The following is a 23,198-nucleotide window of genomic DNA, read 5'->3' on the forward strand; positions in this document are numbered from 1 at the left end:
CTACATGATAACTGTGGTGATTTTTTAAGAACTACACTGTTCAGCAATAGCGCTGGCTCGAAACTCGAGGGCTCGCTGTCCCAGTCGAGCCAGTGCCCAGTTATGGTAAATGGACTGCATTTATATAGCGCTTTTATCCAAAGCACTTTACAATTGATGCCTCTCATTCGCCAGAGCAGTTGGGGATTAGGTGTCTTGCTCAAGGACACACGCCCAGGGCAGGGTTTGAACCGGCAACCCTCCGACTGCCAGACACTCGGTCTTACCTCCTGAGCTATGTCGCCCCATATTACAGGAGTGTTATTACAGGAGTGTGTTACATTTATGTACTCAGCAGACTTTCTTTTACAGAGTGATATACAATACACTGAGTAACTCCAAAACAGCTAATACAAAAATGCTACGCCTCCAGAGGCCGTACGTGTGTAAATTACCCGATTACTCTCCAAAAAGTTATGTTCAACCTTATATTTGTTTGGGACTATTTCCTATAACGCTTGCAACCTGAGACTGCTGGGCAAGGAAAAAAGCACTGCCACAAAACAAAAGTGGATATTTATGCATGTAATTGTGAGCAAACACCATAAAATTCAGGTATTGATATGTATAGCCTCTGGAAATATAACATTGCTCTACAAGCTGCTTTGAAGTTAACCAAAGTGCATTATTGTGCTTTATACCTCAAACCCCTTAATGCCGTTGTACCGTGTATCGTAAAGCTGGTAGGTCGTCAGAAACTTCTGGAAGTTTGTAAAATATCCTTCATTGCACAAAAAAACCATCTGGGCCTAATGAAAAACAAATTATATATTTTCAAAAACTTCAGAAAGTGAACTATCCCTTTAAAGTCCAGAGTAAACAAGCGATGACTTTAAATGGGAAGGGAGAGTCTGGTGTTTTAAAGAACCCAGGTTGCAGTTTAAAAATATTTATTTTCAGTATGCACTTTCAAACACGTCTTTTCAATGCTCCTTATTACTGTCCCTGTCGCAGCAGATGGGGTTTCTTATCGGCAGTTGGAAGAAAAGGGCTACATGGCATGATTTGGGGCTGCAGTTCAAAGACAGGCAGGTAGGTTTGAAGCTGGGACGTTGGACAGAGAGGCTAGCAGACAGGAGCACATACGCGCTGTGTTTTTGGGCCCTCCGGCCCCCCTTCGTTGCTCTTTAAACTATTTACCCTTATCTGTCAGAGGGGTTGAGTGATAAAGCTGGACAGCTGTTTCTCATTCAGAGTCACAATGCATTCTCTTCCTTTTAAAGCCCACAGCCTCACCAGCACACAACGCGGGCCACCAGCAGGTGCTAGGGGTCACGCAAACCTGCCCGTGGTATATTTAGCTCTGATCTAGTATGTTCCTGCGCCAGTGCAGCGTGTGTGTGTGGGGGCGCGTGCGTGTTTGTGTGTGCTCTGCGCATGTGGGTGTGTGTGCGCACGTGTGTGTAAGCGTGTGTATGTGCGTGCGTTGTGCGTTGTGCATGAGTGTGCAAGCACCCCTTTGCCCGTGTGTCGCAGTCTGAATGTCTTCTCAATGATGCGCTGATAAATTGTCTAACGGTCTTCATAACCTCCAAGGTCGCTCCCCTCTCCTCGCTCCTGCCCTGACGTTGCCTGTCTGCCTTCATGTCCGTGGGAACCTGACCAAAGCATAGTGAAAGAGAGAGTGTGTAAAAGAAACCCAAGACCCTGCTCTCAAGGCTCCGGACAGAATCCTTGTGCCCTTCCACTCAGGTCCTGGTGTAAGAAATTATGTCAAAATGGCCAACTAACTGTAAGTGAATTTCCCAGCCCTCATTCCTGAATAAGACACTTAAACTGAGCGAATCTCCCAGCCATCATTCCTGAATAAGACACTCAAACTGAGCGAATCTCCCAGCCGTGATTCCTGAATAAGACACTCAAACTGAGTGAATCTCCCAGCCATCATTCCTGAATAAGACACTCAAACTGAGCGAATCTCCCAGCCATCATTCCTGAATAAGACACTCAAACTGAGCGAATCTCCCAGCCGTGATTCCTGAATAAGACCCTCAAACTGAGCGAATCTCCCAGCCCTCATTCCTGAATAAGACACTCAAACTGAGCGAATCTCCCAGCCCTCATTCCTGAATAAGACACTCAAACTGAGCGAATCTCCCAGCCCTCCTTCCTGAACAAGACACTCAAACTGAGCGAATCTCCCAGCCCTCCTTCCTGAACAAGACACTCAAACTGAGCGAATCTCCCAGCCCTCATTCCTGAATAAGACACTCAAACTGAGTGAATCTCCCAACCACCATTCCTGAATAAGACACTCAAACTGAGCGATTCTCCCAGCCTTCATTCCAGATTAAGGCGAACGCATCACGGCGTGAGAGGTCTCCGCTCCCCGATTCGCGACGCTGGGCAGAGAGAAAGCAGAGAGACAGATGGAGAGCAAATCGGTGGCAGCTCATGCGCAAAATCTAGGTTAATTCTCCTGACCCGAATGAAAATTAATAGAGGATGTTAAAAAAAAAAAAAAAAAAGAAATGAATATTTGAAAACTTGCAAACCACGGCGATCCCGCTGTAAGGCGGACGCCACTACGCTGTTTGCCAAGAGTGCGTGATAGATCTTAATTATACCTTCTTTAAACTGCAACAAAGCGGAGAGCAAGACCTAATTGCGGTCAAGAGTGAAAGTAAGCAAGGCGGTCTGCGAATGCCGCAGAGGTATCTTATTATGAAGATAAATGCCTGAGAGCGGGTAATAGGAAAATTAATCATTCCATGGATTCTAACACCGCTCATCCTTAACTTCTTCTCAAGACGTCTTTTGTTTTCATTACTGTTGAAGACAAGGGCTCGGGCGAAGGCACAAAATGTAGGCTATTTGGTACCGTCTCCGTAGTTATGCTCTTCGGAGGATTTTGAAAAGTTTCCACGGTTTTTCTTCAATGCATCAGTACTTTTTTGTCAATAGCTGATTATGGCAAGATGAAGCAGGTCAGCTATGACTGATTGTTTTTTTTACTTCTAATGAAGCCAATGAAGATGAGACAAAAACTATAATTGATGACTGAAATCAAAAGTTTGTTCCCTGTCACTCTAAACACCCCCCAATCTCCCCCCCACCCTACCAATCCTCTCCTACTTCTCTGCACCTTCTACCCAGGAGATGGCTTTAAAATTGCCTTGGTGCAGCTTATTTACTGAGAGAGAATCAACCCAGTCCCGCAATGCATCAGCGGCAATAGCGAAGGCAGCAGCAACCACAGCGAGGATGAATGCTGATATCTGCTGCTCATCATCATGCTTGTCGTTAGCGCTTCGGAAGAGAACAGCGACAGTGACGGGCGTACATCACAGACACAAAATGATGAATGGCAACCTCCGCCACATCCCCCGCCCCCTTTCTCCCCCCGCCCCCGAACAGGAATGGGGCGTGGAATCGGAAGCGCAGACGGCGGTCGGCCTGCAAATGAAACTATCAACAGATTTAGACCCCCCGCGGACAGCCGCATTCAAAAGGCCGCAGAGAAAGAACGTCGCATGGGGAGATGTTTTCTGTGCGATTCTATTGGCCGGTTCCCCCGGCGCCGTTACCATGGCCGGTAAATCGGATCCTGGGTGGGCCTGGCAGAGGGCCGCGCTGCCACAATGCATTCGCCACGGCGAGCTCGTTCGCAAGCTGCACCGCGTCTGGCTCGGAAGCTTCCGGAGCCCTGGCCTCGTAGGGGAGCGTGTGTCACATTCATCACAGCAGAAAAAGGCCCGCAGGAAAAGGGCCATGTGTACAGATCCCCCCACCCTTCTCATTCGCCTAACACCATCCAACCCAACCCCCCCCCCCTTTTCATTCTGCCATAACACCATCCAACCCAACCCCCCCCCCCCACCCCTGCCCTGATCATATCAATTCTGCATGCTGTGATTCTTCACACAAATAACCAAACGAGCCCCTGCTGCAGCACTGTCGAGTCCTGAGGGTTTTCCGCCATGTTATCTCACTGATTCTGCTGCCAGGAAATCCTGCGTCCGTTCATTTTCTCTCTTCAGTGCTGAAGAAAGGCCTTCTCCTTCTTCAGGGAGGGGGATTCAGACAAGTTTTTTTTAATGTGGCAGAAAATACTGAACAATAATGTCAAGAAAGTACAACCATGTGACACAGGGAGGATGCGGCCAAGCAACTGCGTTGCCGCAGCGTTGATTCCCGAGGGACGAAGTGGCGCGCCCTCGGAACAAAGCGTGTTAGCCCCCCCCTGGTTTGTGATGCGTCTCAGCGTACATGGGGGATCACGTGGGATTGTGCGTCCCTTAGCGTCCACTGAGCACAGAGAGACGAACGTCGCGCAAACCAAGGGGACGGCTGCGTGTACTTCACAGAATGTCTGAACTTACCTTATCTGTCTCGTTCCCATCTATTAACTCCGCCCCCCTGACGATGATCTCATCTGACCTTCAGAGCTGTGAGAGCCCCTGCAAGAACACCTCGCCCCCCTCCGGCATTCCTTCGTTTCTCTGCACGGGTTTGCCTGACTCCAGGCAGCGAGTTTGGCCGGTGCTCATTAACCGTACCGCTGGCCCCGGCTGGTGTCGGAGCCCGTGTCGCTATCTCGCGGGACGTGCGCGGCGCCAGTCTCCAGCCACGTGGCCCCGCGAGTCGCTCGGGGTAAAGCCGTCGGCTGAACCCACCCCCCTCCCTCACCCCCCCTCGCCTCCCCATCCCCCCCACCGTGCCGTAGGTCTCCGAGCTGAGCGTGTCTCTCATTACCAGGGCCTGGTTACTGTCCCCAACGCGGTCTGCACCTTAATGAGGGCATTAGCGGGGTCCATCTGTGTGGCGCATGATTCATTTGCTTTGTATCGGCCTTCATTTTAGGGTCTCTCACTTGGCTTGGATTAGAAATGTGAACAGCCCATCTTCTATTTATATGTATTTACAGAGTAGGATTTTTGACTGAAGCAATCGCTGCCTCACCCAAGCGCACAGCAGCAGTGGTCTGGGTTCGACGTTTGTCCATAACTTTCACTTCCAGTTGCGACATCAACTGCAAATGTGAGGCTTGCTGTTCACAGTCAACGACGAGGACAAATGTTGATTGGATCCAGAACTGCCTCACACATGGGATTCAAACCTGCAACATTCTGGCTATAAGCCCTGCTCCTCCAAGCTCTACTTTCCACAGAGCTCTCTTTGTTCATCCACTGGAGGATTGAAGCCTGCACAGACAGAGGTTGAAACGGACCCAAAAATTTCAGCACGACCCGACATGAGCCTGTGTTCTTTTCAGCCCGAGCCCAATCAGAGGCCTGTGTGTTTCAGCATTTTGAAATCCTGACCCAATTTGAACCCAACTTTAATGAGCGCATCAGTAGAACAAGCAACCAGTTTTTCACATTTATGGTTACTACTGTAATTAATTTAGCTATTTGACCCCAACCTCACAGTTTGCAATCATTCTACTCCACCATTGTTCGGGCTAGTTTTTGACAGTGACATTACATGGACAACACTGATCCCATTATGTCTTGTGTAAAGCAAATATAGCATTTCATAGTAAGAACATCATACTGACAGTCTAAGATGGTGGTAGTAGTGTGATGGTGTGGGGATGCTTTGCTGCCTCAGGACAACTTGCCATTATTGAAGAAACTATTAATTCAGCCCTGTACCAAAATATTCCAGTAATCTTTCTGTGAGCTGAAGCTGAAGCATAACTGGGTCAGCTTCTGCTCACAGATCCAAAACACAAAAGCAAGTCCAAATCTGGATAGCTGAAAAGAAACAAAATTATCATTTTGGAGTGGCCTAGTCAAAATCCTGACTTAAACCCATAAGAGATACTATAACAGGACCTGAAACGAGCAGTTCATGCTCAAAAACCTACCAATTTGTCCAAATTAAAGTAGTTCTGCAAAGAATAGTGGTATAAAATGCCTCTATAGCGATGTGAAAGACTGATATCAAATTATAGGAAGCAATTGGTGGTGCAAACACCTATTAACTTTAAGGGGGCAATTACTTCTTCACATGGGTGATATGGGTGTTTGATAACTTTTTTCATTCAACAAATGAATTACTCAGGTTCCCTTTGTCTAGTATTGCATTTTGTCTAAAGATCTGAAACCATTCCGTTTGGCAAATATGCAATGATAAAGGAAATAAAGGAAATAAGGATGGCGGAACATACTTTTTCACGACACCATACTCCCTTGACAATAACATTCTTCTTAGCAGTTCGGAGGCATCCTTTCCATCACACACATAGCTGATTTTAAACTAGCTTGCCCACAACTGGCATCCGGCTTGTGAGGTGCTCCGTGCTCAAAATTTAAAGGGTCCGACCCGAACCGTGCCCAATATATAAAATGACAGAAACAGGACCGGAACCGACCCAAACTGTGGGCTTCTGGCCGGGTTTCATCGGGGCTCGGGTGAAAATTACAAGCTATAAGATAAGACATCACAGGAAATACACGCTATCTGCACCATCACACTGTCGACCAAGACGCTGAAAGGTTCTGAAATATAATGTATAAAGCTAATATCATGGAAGTGACGGGGTGGACACAGGGTAGAATGATTTGTTGCAGCAATGTAATTTCCTTTCAGCCTCTCAGCCGGTGTGAGTAATTCCAGACGTTGCATAATTTGCCCTTGGCATGGGTGCCCTGTCTGCAAAACCAATTAATAACGTGATGCAAATCTAGACGTCTATAATGAAGCAAACTCCTAATCCTATTGTCTTTATTAATGGGCCCAATTTAATTGGGATCAATCTGCTATTGGCTCATATTGTACCGATGGCGAAACTCACTTCGCGACAGGCGATCAGAATGTAATCACCTAGCAGACCATGGGGGAAAAAGAGGGAAACAATTTGTAGCTTGTAGTCACGTGTGATATACATCGCCTACGACCACAGCGGTCTGAAAGCGGCAGGCATTAAGAGAAATCCATATCCTTTCCGCAGCGAAATCCAGTCATTTGAATTTGCGGAGGAAAAAAAATAGATGGAACACGAGCGCGATGGAATCCCTCGCGCACAGGCCCGCGCTCAAAAACACGAGAGCGCCAGCGTGCGCGAAGCCAGCCCGGGTTCGAGCGATGGCGCTGCTGAACGAGACGGCGGCGTCATGCGGGCGGCCGGGAGGAGCGCTTAGTTACGCGCGTCAGCTCGCGCGGCTAATAGACATGGCGCGCACGTCGCGCGGCAGCAAGCGGCTGCCGTGAACGCTCTGCGGCTGCGGACCGCGCTGCGCGTGCGCCTGCGCTGATGTATGAACTGCGCGTCGGACTGGAGTCGGAGGGGCCTGATTTCCCAACAGACCTCCCGGACCCCGGTCGCCGTCGGAGCAGCCCCGCGAAAGCAGGGTGCATCCACTTTGCCCGACCCCTCCCCCACCCCCCGCCCCCCGTTCTGACATCCACGGAAACCCGGCGAGGTAATTTCCATTCCATTACTCTCCCCCCAGGCTCCGGGAAAAAGCCAGGGAACAGAAAACAGCATTCTTTAAATATTCGATTACTTCTCTGCTGACGAATCTACCTTTGCGTCTAACCCGGCGCCGGCGGCGTTTCTTTCTCTCTCTCTCTTCCCTGTGACACGGCGGCGACCGCAGGGCACTACTCACGTCGGGGAACTCCTTCACGGGCACGTAGAGCTTCTCCTGCAGCTGCGCCACGGGGCCCACGGCGTCCGGCAGCTCCGAGCTCCGCCTCTCCGTGCTGCCGTTCATCGTGTCGTTGTACATGTCCTTCCGTACCCGCCCGATTTCTGAGGGAGAGGAGGAAAGGAGGAGAAGAGGCGGCCCGTCACAAAAAAAGCACTGCCTTGCCGAAAACCTGCGTCGATGCCGGACGACATTCAAAAAAAAAAAAAAAAAGATTCCTGTTTGTTTTGTTAAGTGCGCCATTTGACCTGCTTTCGCAGTCGGCGTACCTGCTGAGGAGTTACCGAACCAGAGCGGCCCGTAACACTCTCGACCGAAACCAGAGAATACCGATTTATTTTTCGCTCCCGTGAAACCGACTTAATTCTCAAGACACGCTGTTGGGCGAGTCAGGTGCACAGATAATTTTAAAAATAAACACAAAAAAAAATGAGTGGGTAATAGTAACAGTCTGGCACCAGCACGCTGTTTGCAGCACACTGACACGGAGGGTATATTTATCCTTAGGGTATATCTGAGGTAAACCTCCAGCATCAAAGCTTAAACAGAAGGCTTATCATAAACTTAATATAACCTCAATAAACCCAGTATTGCCTGAGGGTCTTTTGTAGAGTTCTTTCAAATCCCAGCTTAATACAGGCACGGTAAACTATCTCAAATCTCAGCTCCTTCAGGGCCCTGCTTCTCCACACACTCCTGAGAATCATCTGTGCAGACATATGCTGGCTGCTCGGCCGAACGGTGCAGAGTTAGCACTGCAATATTACAGCGGCTTCGCACACCTACACATCCAATTGTACACACTTTAAATCATGCCCCCGTGCGTGCATACACACACACGCACAGTAACCCAAATGCATACACACACACACACACGCACACTAATCCAAATGCATATACACACACACGCACACTAATCCAAATGCATATACACACACACACGCAAACAAACAAACACACACACATACGCACACACAGAGTGCTTCCACACAAGGCGAAGGGAACTCAGACTGAGGACAATAACATAACCATAGTGATAATGATCTGTCATTTAGTATCAGCAGTCACACCGGAAAAGGTTTTTTTTTTTTTTTTGATTCGACACACCACTGGCTAATCAATTCTTTTCAAGTGCTCCATCTCAGCCTGGAAGTGTAAATTATTTTTTTTCCCCCAAACAGAACTGATTGGGTTCACACACTGGAGTGCTGCTGTATGAAACCGTCCGTAAATATACTGCCCGCAACGGCCACTACCATCATTCCGAGTCAGTTCGTCTGTGCACGTGCGTGTATTTGTGTGTGGCTGTGCGTGTACGTGTGAGTTTGTGTTTGTGCATGTGTATGGGCCTGCGTGTATGTGTATGTGTATGTGTGAGTGTGTAATTATCTCATTTTCTCAGTATTCATTGGCAAACGAGCCTCTGCTTCCCTAAAGGGAAGATGTGTACAGGACATAAATGCTGCGTGGCGCTCACACAGGAAAGCATCGGGGGTGCTTCGCTAAACCGCAATCCAAATCCCAAGGCCACTTTCAATATTCAAAATGTCAATATTCGAAAAAGCCCACTGGTACCTGGTCTCTGAGAACTGAAGAAATATAAAAACTACTCAACTCATAAAACTGCCACAACACAAACAAAACTGATTATGCTCACTTATATAGCTCTTGGCATGAACTTCAGGTCAGGGCAAAGAAAACAATGACCCGACAATCTCTTGTTGTCATGTCAACCTCACGTACAACAAAATGAGCGATTGTATTTACACTGGAGGGATGTTAAAAGTTAGCCTTATAGCATATCAATCCTTAAGGGCCATCTTAGCAAACTACACAAACAACAGATGTGTCAGACATTAGCCTAAATGTAGCCAATTCGTTCGAAGTTGCTGAATATTGTCGCAGTGCACTGTTGTGCTCTGTCCACCAGTTCTGCAGAACTTCAGCATGGGAAACGGTGTTTTCCTGCTTGAATCGATTCCCAAGTGAACAGCCCAGAGCTCAACGTATATGAAGAATTCAACGTGACACTGCGTTGCTCTGCACATTGGCAGGTCGAGTGAACTACGGTGACAGTTGAAATAACACAAAGGACTTCAAGCAAATTCAAAAACCACGCCACCTTACCCCGTAAGTGAAACTGTCCAATAGAGCTACAGTGAGCATCTGTATGCTCTGCTGGTACATGCATTTCTAAATGCAAGAACGTAAGTAAATGCACCTGTAAGCAGCATGAATCTTCAAACCCAGTGGCCAACACAGGCAGACCCGGCTACCATTCTGCCTTTAACATACTTTATACACCCAGCCACTAGGGAGCAGTACATTGATACCTCCACATCCACAGCTTTCAGAAAGCACACCCTAAGGATACAAGCACCTCCTGCGTCTTTCGCAACATCAAACCAGCGTTTCCGACATCACCCTGCAAAGTTTTCCGAAACAAATTTAGCAGAGCCAGAAAACTTCCAGAAAGAAGGGGTGCACTCTCATCGAGATACGTCTGCTGTATCCATAAAAGCAGACGTATGTGTCGAACAAAGAACGCGGTTTGAATGTCACCTTTCAGGGCGAAATAAAAAAAGGGCCCTTCGTCAGTTGGTTAGATGTGAAGCCCGCCGCGGCGAGAACATGAATCCCACTCCCACTCGTTCTGCGAGGCGAGCCAAGTTCATTCAGCGAGACGGTCGAGCTCCCAGGCTAACAGCGATCTCACCAGCTCCTGGATGACTGGGGCCAGGGCTCCTTCAGGGCTTTATGAACAAAGTCAGTACTAAGAGTACAGACGCACACAAAAAAAAAACACTCAGGGAGGGAAATAAATGGGCTCGCACAGGGAGATGAATATTGGGCCTGGTTCCTTTTGCGTTCCCGAAGAACCAAAGACAGACCAAAAGAATGTCTGTGCAGGCAGTCCCCTAGAGGAAGAACCTGCCTGAGCAGATGCACAAAGAGACAGAGGAGCAATGTACATTCATAGAGGCCCTTCCCTTTTAAAGGGGGGGGGGGAAGGGTTATTCCGAGGCTGCCACAGTCTGGAAGATCAGACGGGCACCTGACTGGCTGAGAGCTCTCTCTCCCTCCCTCCCTCCCTCCCTCAGGAGCACAGTCAGCAGGGAGGGCCGCTCAATTACGCCTGTTTGTTTAGAGAACACCTCTTATTACACCATGACGTACGATAGCCGCTCAAAGAGTCTGCAAAGAGCACCGACTAGTCCTACAGACCTACAACCCCAACCCTACTCACTTTTCCCTGTCTCAATCTAACTAAAATGCAGTCACTCATCTCCTTGTTATCTACAGTGCAGTTGCTTATCTGTGTTCTAACTACAGTGCAGTCACTCATCTCCTTGTTAACTACAGTGCAGTGACTTATCTGTGATCTAACTACAGTGATCAGTCATCTCCTTGTTAACTTCAGTGCAGTGACTTATCTGTGATCTAACTACAGTGATCAGTCATCTCCTTGTTAACTTCAGTGCAGTGACTTATCTGTCTTCTAACTAGTGCAGTCACTCATCTCCTTGTTAACTACAGTGCAATTGCTCATCTGTGTTCTAACTACAGTGCAGTCACTCATCTCCTTGTTAACTACAGTGCAGTGACTTATCTGTGATCTAACTACAGTGATCAGTCATCTCCTTGTTAACTTCAGTGCAGTGACTTATCTGTGATCTAACTACAGTGATCAGTCATCTCCTTGTTAACTTCAGTGCAGTGACTTATCTGTGATCTAACTACAGTGATTAGTCACCTCGTTAACTACAGTGCAGTTGCTTATCTGTTTTCTAATTATAGTGCAGTCACTCATCTCCTTGTTAATTACAGTGCACTTGCTTATCTGTGTTCTAATTATAGTGCAGTCACTCAGCTGCCCTTTAACCACAGTGAAGTGGCCTATCTCCATTGAAACTGCTTCAAGGGCAGTCGTCAGCAGCTCATCTCAGGGACGACTGCAGTACTGTGGCAACAGTGTAATTCCATTGTGCTGACTTGCTGTCATTCTTTCAGATAACTGTAAGATATTCTTACCCTATTTCTCTGTCCCCTTGGGCTCTCCCACACAAAGACACCGAAAAACAAACAGGAAGCAGGCAGGCATTATGTTTGGCTGTATAGAAATGACCTGGTATCACATTTTGATAGTGCCTCCGCAGGACAGCCAGAATGATGGCGGGCTCTTTGATGGGTGACCCATACTGCTCCCCCCCCCTTCCCCCTGCCCACACACACACACCCACACAGGAGGGTCTAGCCCGCTATAAATCTCTAATATTCTCTGCACCACTTTTCCCAATGTAGTCTAGTTTATTGAAGAAGTGATGTGCCTTATTTTCAATTTTACACACACAAATGCTTGTGGGCCTTCAAATCAATACATATCTACACCACATAATTCAACCCCAAATATCTGACAAACAAGAGGTCCCCCAGCATAGTGTAGTTGAGGTTAGTGTCTGATAATGCATAATATATAGCCTAATAATAATCAGGTGATGTCATGTATAAAGGAAGATGGATACTGTGTATAGCAAACAGATACGTATAAATACATAAAAACACAACAGAAAGGTAAAATATCACCATAATATGGATGCAGTTAATTTATAGACTAATTATAATAGCTAAGTCCTTGAATGTAACTCACAGTTGCCTTGGAATCAGGAAACGGTCACATCGACAAAATCTGTCGCATTGGACACCTGCTGTCCAAGAAGGCCTTTACAGTAAATGACGATAAACATAAAATCCATATAGAGTGAGAATCTTCCCTTCTGTGTTTATATGTTCAGCCGGGGGGGAGGGAGGCCGGGTCTCAAACAGCGTGACCATCTGGATATCCTCTTTTGATTTTTACCTAAATTAGAACTGTTTCCCGGTTAAGTTCTCATGAAAAGCACCATTCACTTCTCCTTGCTAAGTGCACAGCGAATCAGTCCTGTGGTGATAATACTTATGCGGTTAGCTTGGGGGACCAAACCCAAAAATACTTGCGCGTTAAAAAACCATCTGAGGGGATGTAACCTTGCTTGCAAGTGCCTACAGTGTGTCGTCATCGTAGACCGTATTGGCAAGATGTTAATCGTCTCATCCCATTAATTCTTTTCCCCAGTCAGATCCGAGAATACTGCCCCAAACCTCAATGTAATTCAGCAAATACCTATTTAAAAGAATAGCCACCCCCTACCCAGCTAAATTAAAGTCAACAATCTTGTGATGTTTATCATTATAAATGATAATGATTGCGACACAGAGTGGGGAGTCAGGCATTATACAGAGCTAAAATAATTGCTGAGCTCTGATCACAAATGTGAAATTATAATCATCCCTGTGATTGGGATTGAAGGGAGAAATGCTCTTTCCTGACCACCAATGTCCAATCACAGGGGGTGCTGGTGTGGATGGGGAGGGGGGGCAGTTGCACTGGCCACAAGATACATTTAAAACATTCGCTGTGGTAATTAATTTAAGTGCGCGGCATATGAGTAGTCTCCCCCCGAAACAACGGTGACACTGTGTACATACAGCTCAGGGAAAAGACAGGTGAAACTGGCGAAAGAATAATAAACCTAGGTCCTTGCGAAACAATGTGTAGCCTACGCTCCATGCACCGAGCGCTGAGGCACCCATGCCCACCTACAAGGACTGGATTTTCAGTTACTGCTTTGCTTTTATTAGCCGCACCACTGCTACAGCAAGCGTCTCGCTATCGCTACCACTTTTGTCTACTTTCGCTATATTGACCTAGATATTTAGCAGATGAGTATTTCAACTAACAAGGAAGTAACTGTGAACAAGGAAGTGGATAAATTTGTTGCTATGATAACCGTCACCAACGTTTCAGCTCATCAGCTTGTTCATCGCATTTCATGGACAAAATCACAATTGGAGAGCTACAGATTATTCCCTTGAAAACTTTTAATTCTAGGCTACAGTGAAGTGAACTTCTTTTGCAAATACACAGTATCATTTTGAACTGCATTTGCATTATGATAAGCTAAAAACTTGATGGGGAAAATAAACAATTAAAAAACTTTTTTGGCGGGGGCAAATCTAAATAAAGTTAATCATGAGTAACACTGCTTTTAGGGGTGGACAATACGGCTTTAAAAAATCGTATAATGATATAGACAGGGTATAGTGATATGCATGCTTTTAATACTAAGCATTCAAGGAAGCATAACAATGTAGCATACGTTTGTAACACAAAATGCAATAGGCCAAGGAACATAACAGAAGAAAGCAAAGTGTCACTGCTTGTTGTCTCTATTTCTTTGTTTAAACCCGGTGTGTCAAATCAAAACTGAATTTGAAAAATGTCAAATTTTAGGACCTGTATCTATTACTCTCGTGGTGTACAAAACCTCCAAAATTTAACATGGAAAATTGAAGAAAAATAAAACAAACATAATCACATCAGTGTTGGCCTGCTAGCTAAGTTAGCTAACATTCAAGCATCAGTGCCAGCAATATTTGCAAATACAGCTAGCATAAAGTTATCATCATACCTCCTAGGCCTACAGGGTACTGGAGGCTTAATATTGAAAGCTTCTGACTCCAACAGAGCCTGAGCTTTTTTTTGCCTCCTTATGAGCATATGCTTCACAGATGACAGGCGACTGATGTCTGTAACCTTTACAGCCACTGAAATTCTGTTACACTAACTGAGCATGAATTATTTTATTACAACATCAGTGTGGAAACACAATGAACGGCAAGTATAAATTATACCAAATGAAATAACACGGTAAGAACATCTGATGATAACAGGTCATTGAGCCCACTTAGACTTCTCCTGAATGCCACAAAGCTTTATGCTTCACGTGCGGGCATAGAGGGCAGAGAAAGGATCGACAGTGAGCACCGACTGTTCCGCCATGTTTGTCAAGCCGGACGCAGTCCCCTACTGAAATAAGGGAGTTCTGCAGGTACACGGTGAGTCAATGCGGGGGGGGTGGGGGGGTTGTATTTGAGGGAGACAGCTTTCATACTCTGTACTTTCACGTGGGCTGTGATGGATATGTCTGCTGACAGCCAATTGGGGGGCTTCTAGAAAGTCTGCGCTTGTGTCGAATCTATGTCTCCGCCTGCGCTGTCAAATAGCACATCCCAAGGGGCTTTTCTGACTCCGTGTTCTGCTAATTGCGGTTAACAAATAACCCTCTCATTAGGGTCGTCTCCTCTCCCCTCATTATCTGACAGCTGTTGCGGCGGTTGTGAAAGAGGCTCCGCCGCGTAGCTCGCAGATGGCGATGGGCCTGAGCGTCCTGGGGAGCCGCGTGGTCACGGGGGCTCTGCAGGTTCGGTTCAGAGGAATCTGCTGTCTGGTCTGACCGGAGAAAGGACAAAAGGCAAAAGCCTTACCAGGAAAACCTCTCCAAAACATTGGGTATGCAAAATTCCAGTAATTTTCTAATTGGTACATTTTCCATTGGATTTAGCAGGAATTTGTGCAGGAATTGTTAGGGAAAATAGAGTTTTTTTTTTCCATATTCTACATTGATTGCTTTTTCCAACCTTAGCAGCCGCAGCGTATTAATACTCCCTGTTCCGAGCTCAGTTTCTCTTTAAACTCACAGATTTTGATAAAAACATCACTTCCTCCTCTGTGTCGCAGTCTAGCTGTGTGGCAGGCTCCTCTGCGCTTGGTTCAGACGGTTTTGGGTCAGCCCACAGAGCTACCGGTCCCTGTGCTCGGCTGTGATGGAGGCTGTCGTACACCTGTATAAGGGCATCGCTGTAGGGAGGAGGCTGACGCTGGAATCCGCAGGAACACCGAGGCAGCAGCAGGAAGGCGCTAAGCTAACTTCAGCAGATGAGATACCACTATTAGAGAATGGTTTAAAGATTAGGAATCACAGTAATCACAGTAATCTTAAAGGTGAACCTGGTCCAAATTGAGAACGCAGTGCTGAATACTCAGAATACATTTGCAGGATTTTTAAAAAAAACTGGAGACAGAATTTCCATGCAAAATTGCAAAACGTACTGGACCAACTTATAATTGTTAGCTTATTTTGAAGAGCTGATCATCCACTGGTGCCCAAATGCTTTCAGTGCATTAACACCGGACTGCCCACTACATACAAGCTACTCAACAATATTTACTGCATTAACGTGCGGTGACCCAACGCTGCTACCTGCATCAACCCAAGCACCTATGAACTGCTCGCTGAAATCCAGTGCGGCTCACCAATCTGAACACCCGTACCGGTATTTACCCAAGCTGACCACACTCCCAAAATCTGTAACCATGCAAACCATGTCCTCTCTGTGGAACGGGACACTTCCTGTCTCCCAAACTAGGTCCTACATCTCCTCCCACTGTGGGGCGTCTCCGACGGAATACTTTCCATCTGCACCAATCCAGCACTGCCGCAGGTGCGCCATTCCATCGCCGCAAACGGCGACAATTAAAACAGAAGCACGTTACTGATTTATCCGTTCGTTTGATATCCCTCAGAGCTGGCGCAGCAAGAAAGCGCGCCACAGTCTGAAAGAGAAAAACGCCACTTTGGAGATTCGCGTATGATCAATGGAGCACTCCTGCACGGGCAAGCCGGCAGTATTTCATCCCAGCCGAAGGCGGAACAAGAGCTGAGGTCTGCAAATCCGAGCGTGATTTAGAGCCGGGCGTTACCGGAAAATAAAGCCACAATAACGCTTCTTCGGCGTCTCGGTAGGAACCGGCGGTGAAATTTGACCGCGCGCGGGGATCCGGCCTCAGTCTCGGTCTCGTTCGGTCGCGAAGGAGATCGCATGTATCCTTTTTTTCCCGCCGTTTCCGCGGGTTTTCGGAGCGGTCGATTGCGTACGCGGGCCCACCCGTCGGGCGCTTTGCTCAGAGAGATCGCCGCGGCGTCCCTGCGTGGGGTTCTGGGAAGGGCGCGGTCTAGCGCCCGTCTGCAGCCGGATGGTGATTCTCTACACTCCTGCAGGCCGCCAGCTGGGCTGCGCCGCCGCCGCGCTGGAGGACTGCAGGCCTGCCGCAGCTGCCGCGGGCAGACCTTCAGGGCCCTCTGGTCCGCTGGAGCCGCCATTGTACAACGAGCCTGAGACGAGCGCGCCCCTAATATTAACCAAATCTGGCTCCACCCTAACTGACTCGCTCTCTCTTCCTCTCGCCCTGACTAGATATCAAAAACTCGCCGATGTTATATCAGATCTGTTTGGGAAACAAAAAAAGCCAATCCACAAGCCATATGTTATTCTGAACCATGGGCCACATTGGCCAAAAAAAAAGTTCTTAAGCAGGATACACTACCAGAGAGTCCCTGGGGAAACAAAGACAGGCAGAGATAGGTTCCCATGAGGAGACGGAGGGGACACAACTTTACTTTACAGACTTTACACATACTGGGAGGGTGTGTTTTTTGGAGGTAAACTTTCAACTAGTTTGCTATTTGTTACATTTTTCCTAACCTGCAAAATGCACTTAAATATTAGCGATATCCATTTTTTAACAAAAACTGTCCAATGCTCAACCAGAAAGATCACAAACTCATAGAAACTGAAAGCCACCACAGTCTCACTGGGAGGGGGCCAAGAATCCCATTAGCTGCTCAGTGCATCACTGCTTGTGACAGCCCGGGGCACACCAAGTCACCGCTCCGCAAAGGCACGCACAAAAGAAAAAGAGAAAAGAGAGAGAGAGAGAAAGGGAGAGAGAGAATGAGGGAATACATAAAGGAAGGAGAGGGGTGCACAGCAGTATTGACTGAAAGTGTGCGTCTGTGTGTAGAGACAGCTAGAGGCACCCCATTTGTACGTTAAATGCCGAAGGTCTAAGGCAATGTTTTTTTATTTTATTTTTCTATATTTACTTTTACTGTTATTTTTACACATTAATTAGGTGGAAGCGTTTGACGGACACTATAAGGACATCAGAGGCCATTACTGTAATCGCCAACACCACATGCAAATAATCAGGCCAGTTTTTTTATGATCACCTGTTATTACAAGAGATTAGCCGTGGCTACTGTTGCACTTGTGTTTTTACTTTCTTGGCATCACATTGTGTTCCATTATTTCAGTAAGCACATTCTTTGGAGAAACACAAATGTATGCCTGTCATGCTAAGCTCAGCTGAGTTGAGCTGAACTGAATGGACAGAGAGAAAGAAAGAGAGAGAGAGAGAGAGAGCTAGAGAGAGACAGAGAGAGAGAGCTAGAGAGAGAGAGGGGGAGAGAGAGAGAGAGAGAGAGAGAGAGAGCTAGAGAGAGAGGGGGAGAGAGAGAGAGAGAGAGAGAGAGAGAGAGAGAGAGAGACAGTAATGACAGGGCTGTACAGACCTGGGTAATGGGGGGTAGAGCGCTCAGCAGTCTAAACCAGCAGAGCTACTGAACCGGCAGGTCTCCGCAGGGCTCTATACAGCAAAGCCAATTTCTTTCCCAGTATTTCAGGAAAATAGAAGGACATTATTAAACAGTACAGGCTCAGGACATTGTTAGAATCTGTGCCTGGCCCCACAATGAAGTCAAGACCTGGCCAAAATAAATTCATTACTAAATGACTTGTTTCCTCAATGTTTTGTCACCGTGCCCTGATCCAGCGCAGATACACTTAATACCCCCGGCTTCCAGAAGATTGCTCTTTAGGCAGAGTCTGTAAATGCGTGCGTCTCGCTGTTAAACTGTCAGCTCCTCATTGTGAAATATTACTTGCTTAGAAGCAATCGGAGGGGAAAAAAATCATTTGGGACACGAGCAAACGTCAGTAGGATGAGAAAAAATTGGAGGCAACGTACTTCAGCGTTCACTGTCCCAGAGGTTTATATTTAACAGGACAAATGCAGTAATGTTTGGTATCAGCAGTTTAAGTACGTGAATGCAGCTATAAATATATTTAACATAGTCTGTTGTTTATTTAGGTTTTGTTTTTCCTGTTATATTAAGTTTGGACAACAGTACTTTATGCATTCATTTTAACAGCATGTTTGATTTCATAATAGCATAACCATCTGGCTCTATCCTGGCCTAAACAATTACCTCTCTTGCTCTCTCTTTCTCTCCCTCTCTCTCTCTCTCTGGCTCTCACTGTCTCTTTGAGCAGATATCAAAATCACGGTGATGACACATCAATTTTTTCATAAACAATCCAATCCATAGACTCATCTCAGATATTAGCCTATTGAATTTTTTTTAGCCTGTGCCACTTTTGCATTTTAACTGTATATAAAACTGATATATTATTTCCATTTCCCATGGTTATAGGCCCATTCTTTTGTACACTGTAATTTCTGCAAACCATATAGTGATTCGCACATAAAGTAATTTCCTTTCAATGCAATTTGAAGAGAAGTGGTGGAAATATTTCATCTGTGGTGTAGAGATCTGGGCTGAGATGTGCAACTTGCAGCTCGGTGTTAGAAGTGAAACCAGTGCGTTCTAGGTAAAGGCACATCCTTGGTGAGTCCCCTCATCCCACTATAAGACAAAATTAGCAGACAAATGTTGCTCTACCGCATTTTCTTCACGGTTAGAAGGTCAGAAATTCTACGATACACAAGGTGAGGTAACAGGTACTTTCAAAGACACAGAAAAACACATGCTCTGGTGCTTCTTACGCCCTCAAGACTATGTTTAGACAGGAGACAACAGCAAAAAAAAAGGGGAAATGAAAGTGCTGGCTTTGGTCAAGTTATTTATAATTTTGCCTTACATACACTTCCACACTTCCAAATAGACTATACACTAAACACACTACAGGCAGACAAACTGCATCATGCCATGACTCTCAGCTCAAAGACAATAACACATTCACCCTAATCAGAATCCATCAGCTGTATTAAATGCTTGGAAAAACTTAAATCTGTGTGTGCATACAGTCTGTGATACTGTAATGATGCGTACAAAGTATGTGTCTAAGTGTGTATGTTTTCTCTGTCTGTGCTTCAGTGTGTAATGTAGCCTATTTATTTATGAGAGTGAGTGTGTGTGTGCACATGTGCATAATTGTGAGCATTTCCACAGCGTCATGGGCCACTCGCCATCTACACTGCTGCAACCAATAAGGAGCGGAGATCATCCCCCCCCCCCACCAACCGCGGCTCTTTGCACAGATAATCCACTCTGCGTGAGGGGAAGTGGCAAACTCCGCCCGTCTTTTCACAAGCAGCTGTGTCCAGGTCATGCACTGGCACAGTGGCCTTCAGTAAGACAAAACCCCACAGTAACTAACAAAGAGACTAAACATACATGTGAACACTTGTTCATGCCATACCAGCCAGTGAGGCCCTGAGAGAGTGGAGGTCACTTTAGCCAAAGCAAGCTTATGGGAGGGCCAGGACGGGCACTGGCCTGAACTCACCAGAGCCTGTGTGTTTTATTTGCAAGCCAGAGTTAAGGACAAATGTTGATTTTTATCCAGTCCCAGGCGAGGAGAATTATTATACACTGTTATGATTATTATTAAACAATCAATACATACTTTGTTAAGGCACACTTAAAATTATTGCGTCATGTTCACAGTTTTCACAAGTTTAAATAACATCATAAAACATAGGTTATGGGAGAAGAGGTTTGCATTGATACATGTACACATATAAACAGAGAGAGAGAGAGAGAGAAAGATGGTGGCCATGTAGTCACTCCTAAAAAATCTTTCTGCCCATACCAGAGTGGATCACTCTCTTTTCTAACATACAACCCTTTCACTTGCGTCAATGGCGGCTGACTAAAGCCTCCAACTGCAGCTATTTGAAAACGCACTATTTAGAGCGATTAGGTAGCGGAATGTCAGTAACAGGAGGGTCAATTTATGGGGACACAATCAGATCGTTTGTGGTGAGTTAGCCTGTCAGGTCCTTGACTAACGCGCTTATTGAATAAACACAAGTTTATGTGCGTTCGCTGTAATATTGAAGTGATGTCACTTGCAGTGAATAAAGCCCTAACAGAAAATTAAATACTCTACATTCCAATGCAGATCATTCAGAACCTAAAAGGTCCCTGTACAGAAAATCGTTAAGAGCCTGTTGTCACTCAACCAATCTCAATCAGCATGATTTCCTATTGCCTGGATCCCCTATTGCTCAATTCCGCATAACTTCCAATATAATTTTTAGAGATTAGCCTACTTTATAGTTAGAAACAGTGTTTTATTTTTTAAGGATTAAACACAAAATGGATTTCATTTTCCTCTTTCAGACATGTAGGGTACACCTGATAAAAACAATCGATATAACCTCGCTTTTCAAAGGTCAGAGATAAAAGAAATCCTTTCAGCAAAAGCTGTTGGCCCAAAGACAACTCTTGCGTATTATGTCGAACAACATTTTGTTTTTTCTTCCACAAAGTGAAAACACCCTTTTCGCGTTGTTTTTGTAGTCCATTTGGCAGCCTATACTGAAGCACCCACCTGTTTGTCTCCTCTACGTAAATTTAACCTCTAGCTCTTAAAATAGGTCTCCAGGACTGTTGTAACGAATCCATAAGCATTTTAAACCTACAAAATCTCATGGAGATTACACACATTGTTGTGTTGTTTTTAAACAAACTCTTCGTATTTGTAACAACAAATATAACATTGCGAAGTAGCGGTACCCTAAGCCTTATTAAAGCGGATGCGAAGAAGAGAACGTAATGTTTAAATAGGCTACGTTACATTATCCCAACATATCATAAGCAAACTTATCACTATTATTGTATTTTGAAGCCAAGCCTAATTGTTAAAGCAAGAAGGTTATACTGTGCTCTCCGTGATGGGCCAATAGGTGGAATTTGTAGCTTATTTAACTTAACATATTTCTTAATAACAATAGCCATTGTTTTCAGCGGGAGAAAAACAGCAGAAGGGGAAATACAAACCTTTCATTAAAAAAACATTTGTCATGTTTCGGTTGAGTTTGGACCGAACGCAGCTAACGTTACCATTCCAAGCAGAACACATTACCAAACTGAGGCTCAAAAACCTGTAGCCTACGTCCAGATGGTTAGGTATAGCCTACATGCCATTTTATAGGAACGTGAATGCCAGTCTAACGGCTATCTAGGAGACTCTGTTTCTCTCATATTGCTGTCCAAACAAAGTGTGATTGTTGCCAGCAAGTGACACAATATTGTACATAAATCTGCTCTGTGGCTACATAAATCTCAGATTATTTACGCTAAAGCTTGGTCCCACTTAGTCCAGACCCTCCACGAGTTTGAATGCATTAACCAACTACTTTGCGTCCCAGATATGAGAACAGCATATTTTCACATATCGATCACATTTTACCTTCGTCCAACAGCCGCTCTAGGTGGTTGAAAATGCCGCAAAAGTTGGGCAGACTGCTCATCAGTTTTTTGTCGTTCATCAACTGCATGAGATATTCTGGCGTCGGCTTCGGCTTCTCTTTCGGTTCCATTTCCCCAACCATATTCCAAAATAAGTTCAGCAACCCGGAGTGAAAATCGACGAATACAAATTAAGCAAAAATCTAAAACGTATAAAAATCTATAGATTATGTTTTACAAGTTTGAAAGTTCATGCGAATCGTTTTTTTAATGCCGCCCCTGTCCGTCCTGTCTCATCCACGCCGAGGCAGCGAGTTTTCTCACCCCGGCTGACTGTTCCAACCAATGCGTTTATCACAACGCAATTCCGCTTCTCATGTATTTCCACAGATAATATATTTCACGATGAAAGCAAGACAAAGTAAAAAGGAGGGTAGAAGTTCCCTTTCTGCTATGTTTGCCGTTTACATTCCATAAGTTATCCAACGCTGTCAGGCTACTCAAAAATGAAGAGTATCCTAAACTCCCGCATAACAGCAAACGTTCGCGAAAGGTTTTACTCCCAGCACTCCTGTTCTCTCCCTCTTAGCACGGTGTTTGAACGCCAGACTTTTCCTGTGTCCGGCAGACCCTTGCAGTAAGTGTTCAAAAGAGTGTGTGGTTGAGTGAAGCTGTGCGAGTGTATGCGTGTATACCCTCCCTAAAACGACGAGCACTATCTTCGGTCTCGTTCTCAGTAACGGCTCTTCATTGAAGCTGGCGTTCCGGTCTCCAGCCACTCGGCTCGCAGTCACATGACGATCAGACCTCACAGCGGAGCCCTCGTGCGCGTTCCTGAGCAGAGTGTGGGTGGAGGAACCCGGAGTGGCGTGAATAAATAATCTAGGAAAAAAAGCCCTTAACATTTTGGCCAGACAGATTTGGGAGTTTGAAAAACACATTAAAGCTCAACGTACCACAGTCTTATAAAGTAGCCGGTACAAACTGTTTACTGAGATACCTTTTCCGAAATTCAAGGCTATTGTGTTCATAACGACCAGATTATTTAGAATTAGCCTACAAATTTAAACTAGATTTTTGTGGTATGAAAGGAAAAGGGGGGAGCTGAAAGAACGTTTTTTTTTTTTGTCAAAGAACTGGTGCATTTGGACTGCATCTATTAGGCTATATGCACTCTATTAATCAGACCTTAGCCTACATCTCATCTCAGCTATCAAAATATGAAAAAAACAGAAAAAAAGTTAAGCTATTTTCTTGTTCTTTATACTATTTGTCCACTTTTCTCTTTTTCACAAAGGGACATTTAATGGATTCCTTTTTCACAATTTGTTATTTAGGATTA

The 23,198-nt window shown here is 45.6% G+C and overlaps 1 protein-coding gene across 4 annotated transcripts in view; it reads right to left on the reverse strand.

The window, feature by feature from the left end:
* The window catches only part of qki2 (QKI, KH domain containing, RNA binding 2), a 67,496-nt gene extending 44,826 nt beyond the window's left edge, over positions 1–22,670 (reverse strand). For 2 of the 4 annotated variants that reach the window (XR_010328227.1, XM_064321048.1), the window contains exons 1-2: positions 21,858–22,669; positions 7,599–7,741 (exon numbers count right to left, since the gene is read on the reverse strand). Coding sequence is in view for 3 of the 4 variants with exons in the window: in XM_064321048.1 (XP_064177118.1) it covers positions 7,599–7,741; positions 21,858–21,999 (285 nt within the window). In the remaining variant the exon portion in view is untranslated. Of the gene's footprint in view, positions 1–7,598; positions 7,742–21,857 lie in introns of all 4 variants that reach the window. The other 2 variants (XM_064321047.1, XM_064321046.1) reach the window with 1 other exon arrangement.
* Positions 22,671–23,198: the final 528 nt, after the last annotated feature.

This window comes from Anguilla rostrata, chromosome 2, assembly GCF_018555375.3.
Source record: "Anguilla rostrata isolate EN2019 chromosome 2, ASM1855537v3, whole genome shotgun sequence".
NCBI lineage: Eukaryota > Metazoa > Chordata > Actinopteri > Anguilliformes > Anguillidae > Anguilla > Anguilla rostrata.